The sequence below is a fragment of the Rhyacophila brunnea genome, unplaced genomic scaffold (assembly GCF_057557595.1).
Source record: "Rhyacophila brunnea isolate RB1 unplaced genomic scaffold, BYU_Rbru_1.0 scaffold_3, whole genome shotgun sequence".
Lineage (NCBI taxonomy): Eukaryota > Metazoa > Arthropoda > Insecta > Trichoptera > Rhyacophilidae > Rhyacophila > Rhyacophila brunnea.
Window position 1 is genome coordinate 18,997,596 of NW_028232965.1, and position 23,967 is coordinate 19,021,562.

The 23,967-nt window shown below is 32.2% G+C and overlaps 1 protein-coding gene and 2 non-coding genes across 3 annotated transcripts in view; 1 reads left to right on the forward strand and 2 right to left on the reverse strand.

The window, feature by feature from the left end:
• LOC147068015 (uncharacterized) overlaps positions 1-23,703 on the forward strand; it is a 100,830-nt gene extending 77,127 nt beyond the window's left edge. The window contains exons 4-5 of the mRNA XM_085952677.1: positions 14,550-14,753; positions 23,021-23,703. Coding sequence (XP_085808803.1) covers positions 14,550-14,753; positions 23,021-23,703 — 887 coding nt within the window. The remainder of the gene's footprint in view (positions 1-14,549; positions 14,754-23,020) is intronic.
• On the reverse strand, positions 266-337 carry TRNAW-CCA (transfer RNA tryptophan (anticodon CCA)). Its single transcript has one exon. It is a non-coding gene; the product is annotated as a tRNA-Trp (tRNA).
• Positions 437-508, reverse strand: TRNAD-GUC (transfer RNA aspartic acid (anticodon GUC)). The gene has a single exon. It is a non-coding gene; the product is annotated as a tRNA-Asp (tRNA).
• Positions 23,704-23,967: the final 264 nt, after the last annotated feature.

Genomic DNA, 23,967 nt, shown 5'->3' on the forward strand with positions numbered 1-23,967 from the left:
TATATACCTATCTAACTTAAATATAATACATATTTTTAAAACACCTTTTTATTTACTATCGAGATAATATGTTTTCGTATATGTATATTTAGTGATTATTTATTTAATCACGTGTACCCGTTTTGTTATTTTCCATATTCCAAAAAGTATTCGATTTACCACTACTTATACTTACTAAGTGTATTATATTATCATTAGCCATATAGGTATCAAATTATACAAAACACAGTGACAATTATTTATTTGTGACAAAAAGACCAATATTTGACCCCGACGTGATTTGAACACGCAACCTTCTGATCTGGAGTCAGACGCGCTACCGTTGCGCCACGGAGTCCATATGACAAGCAGATTTTTAGCAATTAAAATACTGTAGTTACTTTAGAAGATCGAATATTGTAAAAAAAAATATATTATTTCAAACAATTAAAAAAATCTCCCCGGCGGGGAATCGAACCCCGGTCTCCCGCGTGACAGGCGGGGATACTTACCACTATACTACCGAGGACATGTGTGGAGTTGCCGATCATACTATGTGAGAGAAATAAATTATAAATAGACAAATAGATTTTGAGGTTTTTTTTTATTTAATTATAAATAAATAATTATTACAGTTCTATATGCAGGTACCTATAATAATTTCTAATATTAACAATATGCTTTGAAGTATTTTAATCTAATTTTTATCGGTTAATTGCTAGAAGAACTAAGATACTAAATCTATCGCAAATAATCGTATGGTCGACTTAGATTAACATTTTATATGAAAGCAAGTATATTATATATTAAAATCATACATATTTAATGTTAAATAAAAATTGTGTTCTATTTTTAGAAATTATTACTTTTTAATTTGACCAATAATTAAACCGTTTTACCGTTTACTGGGTATACGTACCGTTTGGTATTTACCACGTATACAAAATATATGACTTGTGTTCTTCTAACATGAGATGAGCTTTTTAAGGTATCAGTACTGAGTACAGGATGATCCGTTTGGATTAATGTAATTGATAATTTACCAGTGGCGTGCGATCCATAGATGCTGTATAGATGCTCCGCATCCCAAGAAATAATTATTATCGATATGGTACCGAGTACCGACTATGTAATAATCTCAGATTAAAGAATAGGTAATAATATTGCAATGTGAAATAGTATGGTAAATTATTTTTTGTTGTACTTGTAAAGATTTTAAATAATTAATATTACGTAATTATCTTTAAAATACTTCGTAGCCACACAGTCAGTAATCATTTACTTACGAATTTTTTTTATTATACTCTTTGGTAACTACCTACTATTTAATAGGTATATACGTAGTTTTCCCTACAAGAAAAAGTCACAGCACGCCACTGAACATTACATACACTCAAACGTAAATTTTTATACTCGTAGAAACTTGATAACGCTGACCATGTGAGCGAAACACGTATTATAAAACATTTTATATGTGTTGTTAAAAACATACATAATATATGATCTAATATATAAAAATTAATATTTGTTTGTTTGTTTGTTCGTATTGAAAGCACTGCCATAGCGTTCATCCGATTGTGATAAAACTTTGTTAACTTATTGCTTGCACTTCCGTGAAGAGTATAGGCTATATCTTATATATAAAATGAATGTCTGTCTGTCTGTATGCCTGTTTGTCTGTCTGTCTTTCTGTCTGTCCCGTATGCGTTCCTATACCATTCATCCGATTGCGATGAAGTTTTGGTTAGTGGTTGTATGCACACCCGCAAAGGTTTATGAATTAGAAAAATCATCATCTTCTTCTTCTTCATCATTCTATTTTCTTTTATTCGTATGGTTCCTATACCATTCATCCGATTGCAACGAAACATTCGTCAGTTATTGTACACACACCCGCAAAGGTTTCTGAATTAGAATAACCATCTCCTTCTTCTTCTATTTTATCTTCTTCTATTCGCTATGAAAATTTGGTGAGTTATTGTGCGCATGCCCACGAAGATTTCTGAATTAGAAAATCATCTTCTTCTTCTATTCGTATGCGTTCCTATAACATTCATCCGATTGCGATGAAACTTTTGTCAGTTGTTGTGCGCACACCTGCGAAGGTTTCTAAATTAGTATTATATAAAATACAACGTTTATTGTTTGTTTGATCCATGCAATTTTGATTTTTTTTTTTACTACATATTAATACTTTGGACGCTGATGACGCACATGCGCGTAATGACCACGCGGCCGATCGATGTAATTAACGTGCATTTTAAAGGTGCTAATTAAAAAATCATTATCTATCTTATAACATTAATAACGTTTGCATATTTTGGATTCGATTTTAATTTAGTGGTCTTTTGTTTGACCTTTACTCCTATTAGAATTATTTTCATATTGCCATATTGTATAACACAGATATTTTAATATTAAAATAATAATTACCTCTTATTATTTTTTTAAATATCTAAGATAAATATAACCACGAAGCGACCCTGTGCGAAGCCAGGTACTTCAGCTAGTAAATAAATAAAAATAAATTTATTATTTTCACGATCAATAAAAGCATCGCCGACATAATCAAAGCAGGCTACAGCCAGCAATTAATCAAACTGGAAATTGGCTAGGCGCAGTTGTACTGTATTTTACTATCATGGGAATTATACTGGCAACCCAGAATCGATTTAAGTCTCGTTAACATAATGTAGAATTCAGACCATGATTTTAATATCAATATGATATTCGCTGTAATAAAATCATTCGTTAAAATTGTATATCATTACAACTAGGGATTCCAATCCCGGGAACCCGAACTATTTTCGATACATATGAATCCCGAGATTGATAAACATAATCACGAAACTTTCGGGATTGATTTTTTTATCAATTTTTATGGAAAATATAATAAAAACGAAAATATAACAGAAAAAATACTTTTAATAACAAATAACTACATTAAAAATAAACTGAGTTTGAATGACGTTTGATTTACCCATGTGTAAGATTCCGATTCATTTTATTTTTTCACATCTTCTATATATTATAATATTTTTTTTTTTTTTCTTTATTTGGAAGCAATTGAGCTCTTCTCTGAATGGAAGGCTATTCTGCTTTACAATGGTTTACAAAAGTATACATACATTTTTTTTTTTTTTAACGACAGGCATAAATAGTTACATTGTTAATGATACAGAATTACATTTTTGTTACACTATACACTAGACATTTACGTTACATTTTTGGAGAAATTCATGTACAATTTTCATAACTGAAATATTTGGTTTTGCCAGGAACGAATTAATCGTAAAAGGAGGGTATAACCTGCATTTCCCCAACTTATTCAATAACACTTCTCTCTCCTGGTCATAGGCATCACATTGCCAGACAATGTGGTTAAGATCTTGAGTGGGATGTCCACACTGACACTGAGGGCTATCTACCACTTTAATTTTGTACAATGATTCGTTGAGACTGTAATGCCCTGACCTGCTTCTAGCTATTGTCACTATTACATCTCGCTTTATTTTACAATGTTTACTAAACCAAGTTTTAGGAGATCTACTATAAAAGTTTTGATAGTAGTGTGTTCCCTTTTCTTTCCCAAGATTTTCTAAATATTTACCGTTATTTTCGCTCATTGTTTGTTTAAACTGGGCTTTAAAATCTGTGTATGGAATTCTTATATTTTCTGATGGGTATTTTACAGATTTTTTTGCCAATTGATCCGCAATTTCATTGCCATTAATTCCTTTATGTGCTGGAATCCAGTATATCTGTATATTTGTACCGTGTTCGTTACTATTGCTAAATTTGGAAATGTTGGTTCTAATATTAAGAATGTAGTCATTAGTTTTGATGCTGAAATTTGGATTTTCGAGCGAGTGAATCAGACTTAAGGAGTCAGTGAAAATGTTGATATTTTTATTTTTGTAATTAAGTGCAATTTTAGTGGCTTCGTATAAGGCTAAGCACTCTGCTGTATAGATGGAAGTGAATCTGTGGACACTTTTGGCAACCGACGTGTTGGATTGGGGGAAGAACACTGCTACCCCTACTGAAGGTGAATCGGGAATTTTGCTTCCATCCGTAAAAATTTGGACTACATTTTGATTGCTAAATTTGGACTTGAATAATAAGTCGGGAGAGTCGGAGTGCGATAGCTCCATTCCTATTTTTGTATTAGTTAAAACGTTATATATAATATCCTCATATGTATAATTAAAAAAGTTGTAGAAGTCTCTTTTTAAAATCAGATGATCAATACAATTTACAGCTTGGATACTTTCTTTTAAAATTTGAAATCTCTTCGGAGTACGATCTCGCGTTATAGTTGTTTGTAGAAATCTGTTGACATTGTATCTCGTATTAGAAGTACGGTTTGACATACATTTTACCAAGAAGTTTTTACATAGAAATTTAGATCTTTCTTCTAGTAATGTTATCTTGGCTTCGGCAAGTAGTATGTTAGTAGGTGTACTTTTTCTTAGGCCAAGAGCCAATCTGATAGCTTGGTTCTGTAGTCGTTCTAACTGTAGCTTTGCTCCTTTATTTTTTGGGAAGTAAATATAGCTTCCATAGTCCATTATGGATCTGATGTAGCTTTTATAGAAAGTTATTAGAGTGGAAGGGTGTGATCCCCACCAAGTACCTCTGAGGAACTTTATAATGTTGGTGGCTCTATTGACTTTCTGGGCAATGTAATTGACATGTTTATCAAAAGAAAGCTTGAAGTCAAAATAGATACCTAGAAATTTGGCTGATTCAGTTGATTTAATCATCATATCATTCAATTTAATTTGAAATTCTCCCGGCAGTATTTTGTTTTTGTTGAAATGTACGAATACCGTTTTCTCCGGAGATAGATCCAAGCCCAGTTTGAATAGATTATTTCTAATTGTTTCTAGTGCACATTCCATTATATTTTTATCCTGATTGGGGTCTTTAGTTTTAAGGAACAAAGATATATCGTCTGCAAATTGGGAGACTGTTATAGCTTTCGGTATATTGCGAACAATGTGGCTAACGTATATAATGTAAAACAGCGGACTTAAAATTCCTCCTTGAGGAACGCCTTTATACAGTGTTCTCGGGAGATCTATGTTTGAATTAGTATAGATTAATCTCTCGTAGACAAGAAAAAAACAGAATTTAACGAGTTTAAAGGGGCACCCTATTTGTGCCAATATTTCAACGAGAATATCTGATTGAACGTTATTGAAGGCTCCAATCACGTCCAAAAAAATACCTAGCGTATGTTTTTTTTCATTAAAAGATTCTTCAATATACATTGCAACATTTGTTAGGTTATCCGCACAGGAAAAACCTTTCCTGAATCCGGTTTGTGTATCTGGGATAATTTTTTCTCTTTCCAGCCACCAGCGAAATCTATTTGCGACCATGATTTCTAAGATTTTGCAGACACATGAGGTCAGTGCAATAGGTCTTAAGCTATCCGAATTAGGTTTATTAATAAAATGTATAAATATGCTTTTCCATTCGTCAGGGAATTCCATGCTATGAAACATGAGGTTAAAAATGTCAAGGAATATATGTTTTATTGGAGTGGGAAGCATATTAATGACTTCATACGTTATCCCGTCCGTTCCAGGTGCGGAATTATGTTGACGAGAATTTAATGCTATGCTGAATTCTATGAAACTAAAGTGAGTGTCGAATAGCGTGTTATTTTTGGTAACAGGGAAAATGTTAGGGTTACTTGGAACCCACGGTGGGCATAGTCTTTCAAGAGCAGCTTCAATTTTCTCTTTATTTTGCATATTTTGTTCAATACTATCGGGTCTAATTTTTATCCATTTGTTTTTAAAAATTTTTGCTTTTTCCCATGTATACTTAAGGTCTGTGCTAAAATTGATGGTCTCTGCAAATTTTCGAAAGCAGTCACTCTTTTTCTTTTTAAAAGTTTTTTTAGCTATGGCAGCATTCTTTTTGTATTCAATTAAGTCTTTAAAATCTAAGGTAAATTCCCATTTTTTTAAGGCAGCTTTTCTTTTTCTCTTTACCTTATCACACTCTGAATCCCACCATTATACTGGATTGCTATGGCGAAATTGGGGATTATTCCCTTTTTTTGGGGTGCAATCTATGATTGCTTGTGTGATTTTTTTAATGAGGAATTTATACTGCGAGACTGAACTTAAACTGAGAAAAGAATCTGTTTTGAATTCATTAATATTTTCAGCCATTGTATTTTTAAATTTAACCCAATTGGTTTTTTTGGTCTGCAACTTGAAAGTCTTTTTGAAATAAATTGCTTTTTGTACAGATAAATTAATACGCACTGGATAGTGATCCGATCCCCGGGGGTCTTCATCTATATTTAATACAATCTGTTGTAGAAGATTAGGAGAAGAAAAAACTAAATCAATATTTGATTTTGTACCTCGTCGCAGATCAATACGGGTTTTAGTATTATTGTTTATTAAAATTAAGTCGTAATCAGCTAAAGTATAGATGATTCTAGAACCATTTATATCATTTCTATTGCAATTCCACGCGACATTGTGGGCATTGAAGTCTCCCACCAATATGGTTTTATCATCTAATAGAGTATTACTAAAAACTTGGTCCCATTCCTGAAGCGACAGATTTGTATTATTTCCGCTATTGCTCGGGGGCCTATAAACTGCAATGATATTAATTTTATCTTTAAGGTTAGTCAGTGTAATGCCCAAAACTTCAGTGGATATGTTCGGAATGATGAGGTTGTTAATAGCTTTGTAAGCTATAGTATTTCTAATAATGAAAATTATACCTCCTCCTCTGGCGTACGTCCTGTCTCGCCGAAGCACCATAAAACCTGGGAAGCTAATAACTATGTGAGAAATTGTGTCGTTTAACCATGTTTCCACGCCTATAAAAATATCAATTTCATCTAGCATCACTCTAAGCTCCTCTAGTCTATTAAGAATGCTTCTTGTATTCCAGAAAACAATACGTATATCAGATTGAATAAATTGGTTAACTTTGTTGCTGGAATTATGCATTATGTTATTGTTCCTCTTGTCCTTCCAACGAACTAATATCTTCACTGGAAACTTTTAATTGTGGATTACTGAGTCTTTTCTTGATCTTTGTTATGCGACTTTTAATGCTGCGTTCTTTTAAATGACTATAGATTTCTGTTAGCATGTTATTAAGAGCTTCTATATCAGTAGTAAATTCATTAGCAATCATTTCGGTATTGGGATTTCCATGTGTTTTCACAAGGAAACTGAGCAATGTTTCATAATCGATTGGAAATCTATGACGATTACTTTCAACATGTTCCTTGGCAGGTAACAAAAGTTCATTTGTATCTTCAGTGGATACTTTTTTTCTTTCTTTTTTTGATTTTTTTGGTGTCTGTTGGAGTGCAGGAATGCGTGAGATTGCATTATTTTTCACTGTATCTTCAAATTCAAATTCTACGCTGCTGATATCAGTTGGACTGGTCAACGGCCTTTTTGAACCGATTGGCGTATCCTTGTTGATAATAGAGTTGTCCGACTCTATATCTGCGGCTAGTTCATCCTCCTGGAGTGTATTTTTTCTCTCTAACGAAAGAGAGGTTAACACTTTTGGTACATTGAGAGAGTCAGGCAATTGTACAGTGTGAGGTTCATTATTTCCAGTTGTTTTACAATATTTGGCCAGATGGCCCTCTTCTTTGCATATAAAGCATGTCAATTTTTCGGTGGAGAAGTAAATCCAGTACAGGGTATTATCAAAATTTATTTGCATTGACTCTGGCAGTTTAATAGTGTCTTCTGGGTTTACATAAACCTGTCTCCGGAAACTTAAAATATGTGCATAGCCCGGTTCGTTAATACCAGCTCTGATGCTTGTAATACGTGAAGTAGTTTTTATGTTTAATTCGTTGAGTTTTGATTCCAGAACGCTGTGTGGGATTATAGGACACACGTTTGATATTATTATCCTCTTTGATTTGGTGATCAGCGGCCTGATTTCTAGTACGTGGTTTCCAATTTTAACTGTTTCTTTATTTACTGTTAATTTATCTGCTTGTTCTTCACTACTCAAGTATATACATATTCTTCCCTGGGAAATCCTAGATACATATCTTATATGACATGGACCTACCTTATTCCCGATTGACAGTGTATATTCTCGTATAGAGATGCCCTCGATAGCATCTAAAACGATGGCTTGCTCCTTCTTCGGAAATTGCATTTTTTGGGCAACTGATGCATAAGACATTGTTTGTTGGGTTTCTTTTTGGTGATCCATTGCTGGCAACGTTGTATTTTTGATTTTTAATAAGCGCCCCTGTAGTCAGAGACACTTAAATGTAAACAACTTTGTAACAATAATTTATTGTTACGCCGCGCGCACAACTGGTTATTATTAATTTGTAAACACTCGCTATCTCGTTTGGTGACGTGCGACGGTCGCCGAGCACACGGAACAACTGTATATTATAATATATAAAAATTAATATTTGTTTGTTTGTTTGTTTGTTCGTATTTTATGCGCTGCCATACCGTTCGCGAGCGATAAAACTGTATCAACTTATTGCTTGCACTTGTGCAAAGAGTATAGGCTATTATTATTAATAACATTAATAACGTTTGCATATTTTGGATTCGATTTTAATTTAGTGTTCTTTTGTTTGACCTTTACTCCTATTAGAATTATTTTCATATTGCCATATTGTATTACACAGATATTTTAATATTAAAAAAATAATTACCTCTTATTATTTTTTAAATATCTAAGATAAATATAACCACGAAGCGACCCTGTGCGAAGCCGGGTACTTCAGCGAGTAAATTAATAAAAATGAGAATGATTGGAAAAAACAATGCTTCGTACCACCATGCACCATGATCTTATACGTTTTACGGCAGATTCATATTTGGCTGACTAATTAGATTTATGAAGCGGAAAGGCCATAAGTACACCATAATTTGCTTTACTATATTAAATCTCGCTAACCCATTCATTAAGTCTTTACTATCAGAAAAAGCAATCTCATATTAAATTCACATTATTATTTATATTACAATATTATTTACTCCATTAAATTTATGTATTTCCAAGATTGAATGTATCCAATATTAACAATAAATAATGTCTTAAATAGTATAAATTATACTAGATTTATTTTTGACCGATTTTATCAATGTTATTTGTAAATCCAGTCCCGGGATCCCGGGATTGTCAAATTGTAATCCCGAAATCCCGGGATCAGAATTTTGGCTCGGGAATGAATTCTCTAATTATAATGTATTTGATAATATCATAATGATTTGTCTTATTCTTGTTGTTATAATATCTCGAGGAATGAATAATAACTTTTGAATTTTGCAATGTTCTCATCCCTCCGTATAATTAATTACCAGTTGTCATTTTATTGTTTAACTTCAGCAATGTCACTCAGATACTCACTTTAGTATAATTGATAATTTATGCAATATATAAATAAAACGTCTTGTAAAATAAATTTATAAGTGGTAAATGCAAGATTAAAAAAAATGTCATGAATTCATTGAAATAATTAAAAAACTATTTTAAGGAAAGCCGTGAGTATGTTTTTAATATTATGTAAGAATTCGAATTTATTAAAATTATTGTAATAGACTTCAATGCTAACGAGAATCTATGTAAAATGCATTGACAAAATAATAATGGATTACATGCGTTCATTAGGATGTGTTTGGATGAGTGTGGAATAAAAAGCTTCTGTGAATCGATACAAAAACTTTAGTCTGCACTTAGCCTAAAACTCCACGGAAGGATTCAATATTCTATAAAAGCTTTCGAAATAAACGAAGGACTATTTGGTAGTATACGAGATACACTGAGGGGTTTTTGTAAACTATGTAGGTAGGTATTAGTAAGATAACTGTTTGGCAGGATTAAAAGTTACATTACAAATTACGAATACCTACAATCAATGTACTATGTCTACAATACATACAATTGCCTACAATAGATACATTTTCCTGGTGAACGGATCATATTTTTATAGACGTATAATTATTTTTAATTACCTATATCAAATTTTAATCGAGCATTATGTATGATTCTATGTTATTATTTGCATTTGCTTAAATGTATATGATAATATCATATTAGTATGTAATAATATATTGGCATATTTTTCTAAATTCAATAATAGGTAGGTATGTAGCGTCCCGGCTTAAGTCAGTCTATTGCAGGTAGGGATGTCATATTGAAAGAAAAGTATCTATTCCAAAGTATAGAAGTGTTGATAGTTTTTTGACGTCCCTAATTATTGCAAAAGATGCACGCATGTTCACACGACCATGCTAAGTTGTCATGTCGTTGCAAAAAAAACCAATCCAAATAAATATTTTATTATCAGATCTAATAAACAGATATGAGAAGTGTTTCACCCGTCACTCACCAAAACCAATCCTATAAATACATTAAACAAATAATTTGGATAGAAATTGAATTTCAATACGAATTTATAAGAACTTTATACTGAATAGATATCAATTTTAGTGACCTGTTTCATTATTCGGCATCTATAGAGTATTAATTGTAGAATTGTGTCAGGTTCCTGTGGCAGTGCAAGCGACTTATTTAGGTGTTAGCCCTCTTTCAGACGGGATTCCGGTGTCGAGCCACCGGCGTGGCTCGATTCCGCATTTACACATAACTAAATGGGAGCGTTCAGACGGAAGACACCCGTATCGCACTTTTTTTAAGCCACCTGTGTGGCGGAGATTCCGCATTTACACATAACTAAATGGGAGCGTTCAGACGGAAGATACTCGTGTTTACGAGAATCGCACACTTTTCCTTTGCCCGCCACAATGTCAAGCCGCTCGATCTCATTATTATTTGCGAGCGCGGTTTTTATTACATTTTTTCATTCATGGCCTCGGCCGAAACTCCGGCGATCTTAATATAATAATAATAATTAATACAAAGACCGCTTTGATTCGGCGACACGTGTGCTATTATTATTTTTGAAATTGAATTTATCATTGACACATAATTAATATTAATAGGCATGTTTTTTAGCTAAATAGAAATTTCTTCAAAATAAAATACATAAATGAAAACAGTGTTTCATACTGATCCAGATTCTGAAAAAAAAATTTAATATTATTCTGTTTTCAATAAAAAAGACAATTTACAGATGATTGGTTTCTTACTAAATTTCTTACGATCGATTTGATGAAATTCATTATTGACAATAGTTTATAATCAAATAGATCAGTTTGGCCGAGTATCTTCAAAATACCTACTTAAGTAGGTAAAAGGTTTTTAAATTCGATGAAACCTGCGAAAACCATAGCTAATAGTAAAAAATACTCTAAAATTATGCGATTAAATTATAGGTACACAACTTTGGATATTTTATAGATAGGAAATATATTTTTTTATTATTTGGTTAGGATGGGAATAATGAAGTTTGTATTTATCGAGCGTTCATAACTACAAAGTACAATACAAAATTTGTCATTGATAGGGAACCTTTTTTTTAACATACGGTAGGTGAATTTTAAACACAGCAAATTTTTTTATGATAAAATTAGGCAATCTCATAATGTATATAAATCATTAATTTAATAAATAAGTACAAATATCACCAACAAGTTAGTATTAATTTAAGTAAACAATCGAAACCGACGTTCTCTATAATTTTTTTTTATTCAATAATATGTACCTATATTTGTTACTGTTATTCAATTGAAAATTTACGCTAGGATAAAAGCGCTTGTATATCAAAATTATCAAATAAAATGTGGAAAAAGTAAAAAAAATAAAAAACCTTTTATTTTCTAAAAGTGTTTTTTGAATGAAATATGTAGCAAGGTACCTGCCGTTGCATGTCATGAATCATGTGTCTTTCCACGTTATATATGTTTAAATCAAATAATAATACCTCAGTAGCGAAGGGTGGAGGTAGGCTGTTAAGATCCACTATATATAGTGCACACTAAACTTTATCAGGTATTAGTATTTTTTTCATTGAAATAACACCACAATTTACAGAAGCTGTTGTTACGTTTTTTTAATTCAATTAAACCATGCGAAACCAAGCCATAATAGATAATAGTAAAAAAATACCTATCTATAAAATATCTAAAATTATGCAATTAAACCATACATAACTTTGAATATTTTATAGATAGAATAATATTTTTTTATCTATTAGACAGGGCTTAATGAATTAAAAAAAACAACCAACAAAATGTGTAATGATATTTATTCTTAATCCAACGAAAACAAATAAGTATGAATGAAAAGGTATGCACAATTTTGTCGTATCACCCAAAATATACCAAAATTAGTATGGTTTGGTTTAGGCAGGGTTTAATTGATTTTAAAAATCTAACCAATAATATCTGTAAATTGTTCAATAAAAACAAATACGTATGACTAAAAAAGTTTAATGTGCACTAATTATGGCGGATCTTAACAGCCTACCTTCACCCTTCGCTCCTCTAATACCTAAATACATGATTGAATAGAACGGGCGTGTGTTCTTTTAGAAATGAACGTTAGCCTGCATTTTATCTACTTAAGGTCTTATAACTAATTTAATCACGGTAAGTGGTATAGTGGCATTTCGGATTAGTAGATATAAAATATTCTAAATCTAAATAAATTAACGTTTAGTATATTTTAGTTAGTTATAGTATTACTTTAGGTATATATTAATTGGTATTTGTATGTATCTATATTAGTTATAGGTACCTGCGAAAAAGCTATTAGATATAATATAATTATTAAACAACGTATTCTATACGCATTGTATAAAATAAATGGTTTGTTATTGCTGCATCGACCAAAGAACATTTTTATTGCGGCTAGTAATTCCTTTATGATTCACCGTCATAATAATAATACGTAATAATAATAATAGTATTGTATTCGTCGACCGACATGTGATTATTATTATATTATTATTAATTAGACGACCGTAATGAACCGCACTATTTAAATTAAACCGCCTAACGCAAAATAGGTTTTACCTTTCACATTTTTGTACTGTGTTTTCGAAATATATTTAGAAATTGAACGATCTTTTGACTTATAGGTATGAAATTTTCGGTACATGTAGGAGAAGGGTGTACAAAATGGCATAGTGTTTAGTTTAATGAAAAAAAGAATACCAAAACGTATAATTTATTATAAAAACGGAGCATGAATAAAGTAAAACTACTTTTAAAAAAAGAAGTAAAAACGTGTAGTTAAAAATAATTTCACCCCTCCGGTTGTACAAAATGGCAAACGACATAAATATTTGTCAAAAATAGAAACAAAAATATTTTATAAAATAAAAATTTCATATTTTGACATTCAATTTCCACTGGAAAAGTAATCATAAATCTTCCAAGATGTTTATCTCCGTTTTTATTGTTTTATTTCTATTTAAAAAAATGCCTTTTTTAAGTTCTTCCATTCATTTTCACAGCTAAAATTGCCTGATTTATTTTCATTGTATCCCATGTCTCTTACAGAGTTTTACGTAGGTAATTTCGGAACATAATCTTTCAGAAACAATAAAATCATAAATCACATAATATGCCGTTTTAGCCTACCATAATGTATGCCATTTTATCCCAATCAAATGAATTTGGCAAATTCGTTAAAAAAATGCAGTTTACACTTCAGTAATTATGATAAATTTACATCGTACATGAACACTAATAACGGCTACTTAAGCTGGTTTATATATATATATATATATAGATTTAATAATATAAAATACATGTAATATTACCTTTTGTCGACAAGCTGCAAAAATATTCGTTTGGTTCACAAATCTTTCCACTGTATCTTCTTGTACGACTGTTTTGAGTAAACTCAATATGGCTGAATATTTAAAAAAAGGGTCATGCATTGTTCCTGAGCTAGTTGCATCATGTTAGACTGCATTTCGCCAGTAGAGCAAAAGTTTATTTTTCCCCACTGTGCCATTTTGAACGCATTTCCCCTACTATGAATGATAGACTATTAATCCTTACAGCGCTGACAGCACAGCTGTTGTATCCTCATTTGGTGGCCATTATATATAATTAGCATGTTATTTAAACGTGGTATTTAAATAGTAATTAAATGTTCCGCGGTGAAGCGATTAAACGTAATAATTAACTCAAATCATATAATTTTGCACTTGTGGCGGTTTAGTTGTGATGGTGCGATATGAATTCAGTGGCTGCCATAGCCACTGCAGTGTAGAGTGGCTGGATTCTTCGGTGGCTCGACACCGGAATCCCGTCTGTGAGAGCTCTTATAGTATCGTTACGTTCAAATTATACTACCACTGTTCCAAAGTGATTTCGTCATTGCCGCAATGCCAGAAAACCTGTTTTTATTTTACCTATACCAACCTAATGAATCTATATAATTCTACCTATACAAATTTTTAACATGTCACTAACACCGATATTTTATTTATGTATCGAATTTATTAATGTATATGTTCCTACGGTGCATTAACTCATCTTAATACATTGAAAAAGTTAGTGTATCTTTAGTATTTATTATAGTGTAGGTATGACGGGTACCAATATTTTTTTTTCAATTTAAAAGAATGAACACAAATACTAATAATGCGATTTTTTTTGTTTCAGATATGCCCCAATTCGGCTTAAGTTCCGGTAATTCTCATTGGGGATACGGTGGAACGGGAGCTTATTCACCTTACCTTGCCGGAGGAGGTCTGTCGTCATGCGCCGCACCTTCAGCACCTCAGTTCAACACACCATCACTTGCCTTCGCTGGAGTCCCAACCGAGCAACCTTCGAATACTGGACAAGACTTCACAGGGAATACTAGTGAGTATGAAATATATTCCACGAACAATTTGATTACTTAAATAAATAAATAAATTTGAAGGGTTTCATTCTTTCTGTTCGTTACCTTAACAATCAAACACATTTAAAATGATTACAATGACTACTTTTTAAAAGATATTTGGAAGATAAAGTTACCCGCTTATAGGTATTAAGATATTTTGATTATGTATGAAAAATACACGTTGTCATTAAGATAGAAAACAAAATCCTTAAATAACTAATAATAATACAAATAAGAAACACACATTATATTAAATTGGGCTGTATTAGATAGCTGGGCCTCATAGGATAGACAAGTCATGTATGTCAAAAAATGAGACTTGTGAAGGCGGAAGGTAAACAGAGACTCGTGCAAAATTCAATGATAGTGCCAAATTGTATTTAGAGACATTAGGAGTTCAAAATTACATAAAAAAGACGTTGGACAAAATGTATACTGAATGAGGACAATACTCATATAGCGTTAGGACCAGGGCGAAGAAAAAATATACCCACTAAAATAATGTCATTAAATATATAATAAAACTGGCGTGGAAAAATATATAATTGTATAATCAATAAAAAACAGATATTTGCTATTTATCGGGACCGACTCAAATTATAATATCGAAAAATATTGATAAAATTATATAAAACGTGGAAAATTGTCAAGCCATAATAATATGAACAGTGTCTATAGTATGACAAAAACCGCAGTCAAAAACATCCACCAGAGTCGGGCGCAGAATATTTTGCCGAAAACGATTTTATAATATAAATGTGCGCCGTATAAATTTGTTCGCTGATCACACATCCTGCGCATCAAACACGCCACCGCCGCTCATAGTTACTATCCCATGGCCGCTTCCTCTCATATCCCTAACCAAATATGGACAAACATAAATGCAGTTACTGAAATGTACAGCGTGGTTTCATAAAATGAGATAACATAAAATGTATTTTCTTTCTTCTTTCTGTAGCTTATCCAAGCAAGCGTTAGATTCTTGACTTCTGAATTATTTCCTGAAAGTTATCTTTGTTATGAACTACATCGATAGGAATTATAATAATATCTATCAATAATTATATATTATTATTATGAAATACGTTAATTATTAAAATTGATTTTTTTTCCACCCAGATTAGAAACTGTTTGAAGCTCGGAACACAAAAATGTGGGAGGGGGGTTTATATAATCTATAGCCAAAATCCTATTATGTATTGTATTACCGCCCCTAAAATATGTTCAAAGGGTGTGTAGATATTGTTGAAAAACCAAATCCCACTCCCGATCTCATGCACCAACACAATTTATCCAATAGTGTCAAAATACTCAAACCGATTTAATCTCTTTGAACAAAACAGCAAAACATTATGCGACGATGATGTACTTAGTTATTTTACCAAATATCTAACAAGCGAAGATATTGGGTACATCCTTGAATTATAAATATAATTTCGATGCAAAATTCATTTATTTTTATGTATTTCTCAATTTGTTGTACAGAAAAACCTATAGCTTCTTGGCTAGACGACATGGAAGATTGATATAGTTACAATGCAATATATTGAGAATATTTATATCAAGGGATAACTTGGCGTCAATGATACACATCTTCGAATAATATAAGAAGGACCAAAAACGTGACGAGCTAGGATGCTTTGTTGAAGAAATTCGTGCCCTAATCTTATTATCATTATTGATGAAAAAATAAAGTACTTTCATGCCAACATACGACTAAAAATGATACTATTATTCGTTTTTGTGTTCCACGCTTTGTTGAATTGTGAGTCCTTTAAAATGTCTTAAGTAGTTAAATCTTTCCGTCGAACCCTGCATTTCGTTCCTCTTCCTCTTCTGACTCGGCCATCGATATTTCCGCTCACGATAAACCTTTATAAAATATCGTTTTCCCTTCTGGCAATGTGATCAAAGAACTGCAGGACTCTCTGAATATATTATAGTATATAGAGAGATATAATAATATTTTAAAAATATGAACACAAATGTTATTGGCCACGGTGTTCAATACACATACAATTGACAGTTACTGGAGTTGTATTTGCTTCGGAAAATATGATGCCATATTCACATAGAAATGCAACATGCAATGGATTGGAGTGGCGAGTCCAGCAGATTTATCTATTTGCCATACCTCGATCGACCCATCAATCAATTTGATAGGCAATATTTTATCGCAGCGACCATCATCGCGGAAAAACGGAAAACTCAACGGGATATTAAAGACGTACAGGTTGCTCCATGATGCCAAATTTAATAAATAATATAATATTGTTTCTTTAGAAGGCATTTTTAACAATTCTTTCAAATTTTAAACAGGTAACATTATTGTATGTAACCAAAATCAATTATTATAATGCAGATAAGTAATAATTGTATAGAATGACCCGAAAGAAGCTTTAAATGTTGTTTCTATTTTTAATTTTTTTTTAAATATGTATAGTTAAAAGAAAATTGATACTAGCTACGAGTATCTTTCAATAGAATATTTTAACAAAAAGACAACTTCCTGGTCCTAGCGCCGTAAAATGCTATACTTACCTCAGTTGAGGCATGGTCTAAATAGATCGTGGCTAGGCGATGCGCGGATTGCGGGTCGCGGGTGCAAATGACGCATGCCGAACAAAATATAATTTGTCATATAAATCCAACATGCGTCCAATTAATGTACTGTTTATTATTCTAATAGTAACAATAATAATATATTCATTGACATGTTTTCTTTTTCAAGTAAATGGGTAACATTTTTAGTCATCTTTACACGATTTAAGAATTAATACCCCCGTCGCCATCACGAAACAAATTGACGTATTGACGCCTCGACGTTCGCTCTTCGAATGCCAGCGAGTCCAAAATTTCGTCGCGCCTATAGCTGAAAATTATTTGCCGTTTCACTGATGTATCGTCTTAATATGCAAGGCGAAAGATTCTTGCTGTGTCTAGATTTCAAAATGTCTACTTTGAAATTATTATCTATATGTAGATTCACATAAAGGTGCTTGTGATAATCATCTACTCATCTTTCATACATACCTAAATGCCATTCACAGAGTTGTTCTGCATGACCCTGAAAATCGAAATAAAAAATTGGAGCATCCGTTATTATGTTTTTCTCATAAAATGCAGGACTAATCTGCCATTATAGTAACCACAACATAGCTTGTAACTTCGCGAACACGAATATCATTGTCGCTTTCTATATATTATATTAAGCACAGTATTTTATTATTTAAAGCTATACTTCAGCTGAGGCATGGTCTAAAAAGATCGTGACTAGGCGATGCGCGGATTGTGCAAATGACGCGAGCCGAACGAAATATAATTTATCATAAAAATTCAAAATGCGTCCTTTTAATGTTATGTTTATTATTATATTCGTAATAATAATAGTATATTCATTGACATGTTTTCTTTTTCAAGTACATGCGGAACGTTTTTTAGTCATCTTTACACGATTTAAGAAAATATTCCTCCGACGCCATCACAAAACAAATTGACGTGCTCACACCTCGACTGTCAATCTCCGATTGTGCGATCACTGCAAAATTTCATTCCACCTACTGTTTTATTTATTTATTAATTATTTGCCGTTTCGCTTATGTATGATCTTAATTAATATTTTCTCATTATGAACGAGCAAGAGATCATTTGTTTCAACTAGTTACATGCTATAAAAATGTGACTATAGTGATTTTCAATGGCATTATAATAGATGTAGGTATTCAATAAATTCTTTGAATTTCAATGTATTCCAGTTACTTTACGGATGGTCCATTTAGTGTACATTATCATTCTGTAGTTATTTTTTATCACAATGTTTTTTTATAACATTTATACGTTCTCACTATTTTTGTTGTGATACCTACTTCTTTTTATAATTCCACGGCACGTATTATTTATTTAAATTTTTATATGAACATTCAAAATTTAAATATTGAAATAAATTACGTACCTACTGTCGAACAATAATTTCTTGTCCACGTGTTAAAACTGTGAACTAACAACTCCCTCCAGTGCAGCTAAGCGCACTTCCGTTTTCAAATGAGGATCGCCCCCAAGTTTATCATTTAATTTTAGGCTCCCGTGGTATACGGTTTTATTTACGTAATTGGAAGCTTTTTATAATAAAAATATGTCTAAAACTATCAGGAGTGATGTTAAAATTATTATTAGTAAACCTTTGGTTTTTTTGCAAAGAAGAAAAGGAATCGCATCTAAAAGAAGACCCGTCACATTATTTAAATCCGCCTCTAGCACGCGTTGCCGCCATGACAGATACGTCAGTAAAATTCTTCTACGTGCGACTACAACGACTTTCTTGTTGCCTGATAATACTTAAAAGTAAAGTTGTCACTATAATAATTTTATTGTAGCCCAGAAATAGTGAAACACGAAGAACACTACTAATGAACCCTCTTAAATTGAGAAAATCTAGAGATAATCAATCATCTATTCTTATCGGAATCAGGTTCTTGCGCGCATGTTTTATGGAATAAAACCAAACGAAACAGCCTGTACTGACGAGTCATCGAGAGTATGCGTCAAAATTATGTGGGTCGATCAGGGTGCATTTTTATGGCACTCGTTATTTTTTGTTCGACGTTGCGACTAATCATTGTTCAGCGAGAACGTGTTTATTTTTCATCAAATGGGCGCGTTTTGGTATTTGATTGCGGCTTTTATGATTAAACAGCTGTATGGGTTTAATTATTGTTATAAACGCGGTTAAATATGGACCAAAATATTTTTTTTAAAACTACTAGTGATGTCCGGGATATTTAATTAACAGATTGTTATATTTAACTACTACATACATATAGTTGATTTCACAGACAATAATAATATTATTATCTCCTATACTCATAGTTTTTGGTTACAATTCGCAACGACGGTAATAGGCGATGATGGAAGGAAGGTTTTAGGGTTAGTGTATTTATTGAAAATACAATCTTCCATGTGGACGGTTTATTAAAGATTATACAATAATACATTACTAAAGAATATAATTATTAAAATCTTATGACGTTGGTTATCAAGCGTAAATTATCCGGTAGAAACACACGGTCGCTAGGAAAAAAAGGATATCATCATAAATCCTGAAGCAACAGCCATTTTTTTTTTTTTAATTTTTTCCAAGTATTTGCAACAATGATTATTAAAATAAAACAGGATTGTAAGTCAGTTCCTCTGCATAATCCATTATGTTGGTCATATATATAAGATATATATATATATATATATATATATATATTAAAGGTTTATTTTCGGTGCTAAACTACATGTCTTTTGAACATACACCCGATCCTCTTTTTGCACGGTTTCGAAATAACACGGTTTATATAAATTAATAATTAAGTAAATTTTTTTGCTTTAAGACGGTTTAAAAAAACTAAAAAGACTAAAAATACGTATGTATGTACATATTTTTTCAAAATATTGCGTTGCAATAGACCGCACGCCACTGGTGCACATATATCGTCGCTATAGGATTTGTTTCCCGAATAGACGAAATGTCAATTTTACAGGAGACGAAAAACAAATTTCACTGTCGTATATTTTAATATCAGTAGATGTATCAATCATTCTTTCTATACTGTATGATTGCAACATTATCTAAGAATAGATTCCAAGAATAATATACTGGTATAAATCATTAAATGCACAGAAAATGCGTTTTATTTACAAGTAATCACTGTGGATATTCGGGAATTTTTTAGCGCTCTCTCAGAATAATGGATATTCGGGACAAACATGGACGTTCGGGATTTAAGACCGTAGCGTATTGCTGCACGGCCCACAGATTACTGAGTGGTCAAAAAGTACGCGCCTCAAATGTTATATTTATTTACACGATAATTGTTAATAATTACCTCTACTATTTAAATACTTAATGATCGTAATTACCCAAGTTCGTATGTAATAATAACATGCGGCAATCGCTTTTTCGGGTTTTTTTTCGGATAGTTAATATGATAGAAATAGTTTTTAAATAATTAACTATTTTTTTATTGATCGAATAATTCACAAGATTTAAGAATGTACCATTCTAATAATTGAACATACTTATATAATTTTTTTAAATCACTTCTGAGAAAATATATTATAAGGTATCTACTACTTCAATTACTAACCGACGTCACGGTCATTTCTCCAATATTTTATGATGGTACTTACTCGTACTTGCTAACAATTTTATATTAATACTTTTTCCAAAAAAAAAAATCTATTTATATATCTCTGTATATTATCATATCTATATATTTCTATAATTGACAATTAAACTTATTACAAACCACCAAATAAATATTATATATTTTTAATATTGTAAGGAATAACAACACAAAATAATAGCATGTATAAATTAATTACCATTGGCTGCTAATATTAGGTAGGTACCAATATCCTAAGTATATAATATCCACCAAATAAATGGTTACTAACATACATATTAAATTAAAATAACTATCAGCGCATTCAAAAATAAATAATAGCATCGCCTTTATTTTCATAGAAATACCTAGATTAAAAGTAAAATAAAGACAAACAATGTTTGATTAATAATAATTATTTTTTACGTCATAGTAGTTGCCGGGTCATACTGTAGAATTCATATAACCGTTGGGATTTTGTGTCATTTATCAAAACAAAATGCAGTTATTTAGGTTAAAATATTCACTTCCACAACTTTACTGTAAGTTCAGGGCAAACTGGTGATGTATCAGCTATGAATGATCTCTTCAAATTTGATGAATTCACTATTAAAACCATAGTAACGTTAAAAACAATATCAATAAGACGAAATTTGAAAGAAGTCACCGGACGGCCGAAAAATATGAAAATGGGCGTGATTGTTTTAGAGCTAGACAGCGTGAATGTGGGAGCGAGATGCACGTTGTGAGCGCGGTTTGATTGACTAAAGTCATATTCGGGAAATAAACACTCAGCCAGAGATATATTTCGACCGAAATTAACTTGGATATTCAGGTACGAATAGTTGGACATTCGGGAGAACACCACGGAGTAATTGTAACTTAACATGGCGTATTCGGGTTTTTTAAAAAAATATCTCTGTTCCTAGATAAAAATATATTGTTTTTATTAATGATTTCGGTAGAGTTCGATAAAAGAAATTGAACCGCATTAAAATGTCGATTTCGACAAAAATGGATATTCGGGAAACAAATCCTATAGCGACGATATGTTGTCACCGGATGCCGCCTAGACATATATACGTACATACATGGCGCCACTAGTCAGTCGCTTCGGGTTTGATACGAGAGACACGACGCGTGGTTCAGCGTCAGCGTCATGAAATATTTTAAGCAATGAATAATTTTATTTTTCTCCAGCGAAAAACAGCAGTAAACGGGCACGTTTTTTGTCAAGTAGCGACACTGAATAAATATATTTCTCTGTGCTAAATTTAAAGTAAATCGAAAAATATGTACATATTTTTACGTATAGATATTTTTGTGTATAAATAATAAATAAATTCGATTTATTTTTGAGTTCAAGAATTTCGTATTCTGAGTTGATTTTAAGTAAAGGAACTTATCTTTTTTAAACGGTTTTATTTTGCACAGTAGTCTTTGGAACGTATCCCCCATGCAAAAAGAGGATCGGGTGTACATAATTTGAAAACACTTCTGAGAAAATAATTTATAACCTATAGAAAAAAACCTTTTTTTGAAAAAAAAATAAAAATACGACATCCAGCAGGAATTAAACCTGCGTCTCGCAGGATTTGCGCCCACGCACATTTACCACCATTCTATAGGCACCTTATCTAATTACGACAAATAATGGACCTTACAATACTCTCTGAATTGAATAAAATAAAAATTGAAAAATTAAAACACTAGCAAGTTCAAGTTACAACAAAAAATCTTGGAGTGATCCATGATGTCGGATAGTAATTAAGGTAATTAATACCTACTTTGATTTGAAATACAAAAATCGATTGCCAATATTAATTCAATGTAGAAAGCGCTTCAGAGAGTATTGTAAGAGCCATTAGCTGTTAAAATTTGTCGCAATTATATAATATACCTATTGAATTGTGGTCAATGTGCATGGGCGCGGATCCCGAGAGACGAAGGTTTGATTCCTGCTGGGTGTCGTATTTTTTTCCCCCTTTGATTATATATTTTCTCAGATTATTATTTTTATTTAAAATATAAGTTTTTTTGACTTCGTGAAGGAATCTGTGTATGTATAATAATGCAATGTGTTTTATTTTCAACAGTTTTACCGGATACTACCGCATCAGAGCTCGATCAGCATCTATCCGGTCTAGTGAGTACGCCACCTTCTCACAACCACTCCTCAACTACCTCCAGCCTCTTGGTACCTCGGTATCCTAACAACAACGCGGGAGACTTTAGTTTATCAGCTGGTCCCAGATCGCTGAGTGATAACAGCTCCCAGGCCGAGTCCCCAGTTCAAGACGACCTCCTTACCTCGAATACATCATCAAATTTAGGAATCACTCACCTTGGCAATACCAACGCTGCAAATTTCCCTTCCCTGATGAGCGGCCACCAGAACTCCGGATCGGGATATTCAACGGGAAATTGTAATAACTCTCTGTATCCCGTTCTACCCGCTAGCTTATTGTACAGTCAGTTATATACTGCAGCGAACCAGACGCACAATTTTCACCCCTTGCATTCAAATTCAATACACTCTACACAGAATCATCACAATGATTTGCAATCTATGATGGACCAGATTACCTCGACGACTAATAACCATAGACAGCAGCATATGGGTTTGAGTCAAAATAGTATTGGGACTGATCTGTTGGGAGGAAGCTCTTGTGCGGCTGCTGTAGCGAGAGTTGGTGAAGATGTAAGAGGAGGTGGACTTGGAGGTCCTAGAGGTCAACCGCAAAACGATGGAAACGCGGTAGTATGGAGACCCTATTAAGTGCATAAAAATAGTTAAAAACATTCTATGATTAAGCTATCAATATTGAATATATTCTGAACTGTTAGAAAACCTCCGATGTGACAATTCTATCAAAATGTTTTGTTAAATATAATTTCTATTCGTGTACTTAAACCAACTAGTTTGGTTAACTCCATAACGTTGTATATGTCACCAAAAATGTAGTACAACTAATTATATAAACGTTTAAAGTAACATGTCATTTTAATTCAAACAGATCGGAGCTTTTACAAATACATGATT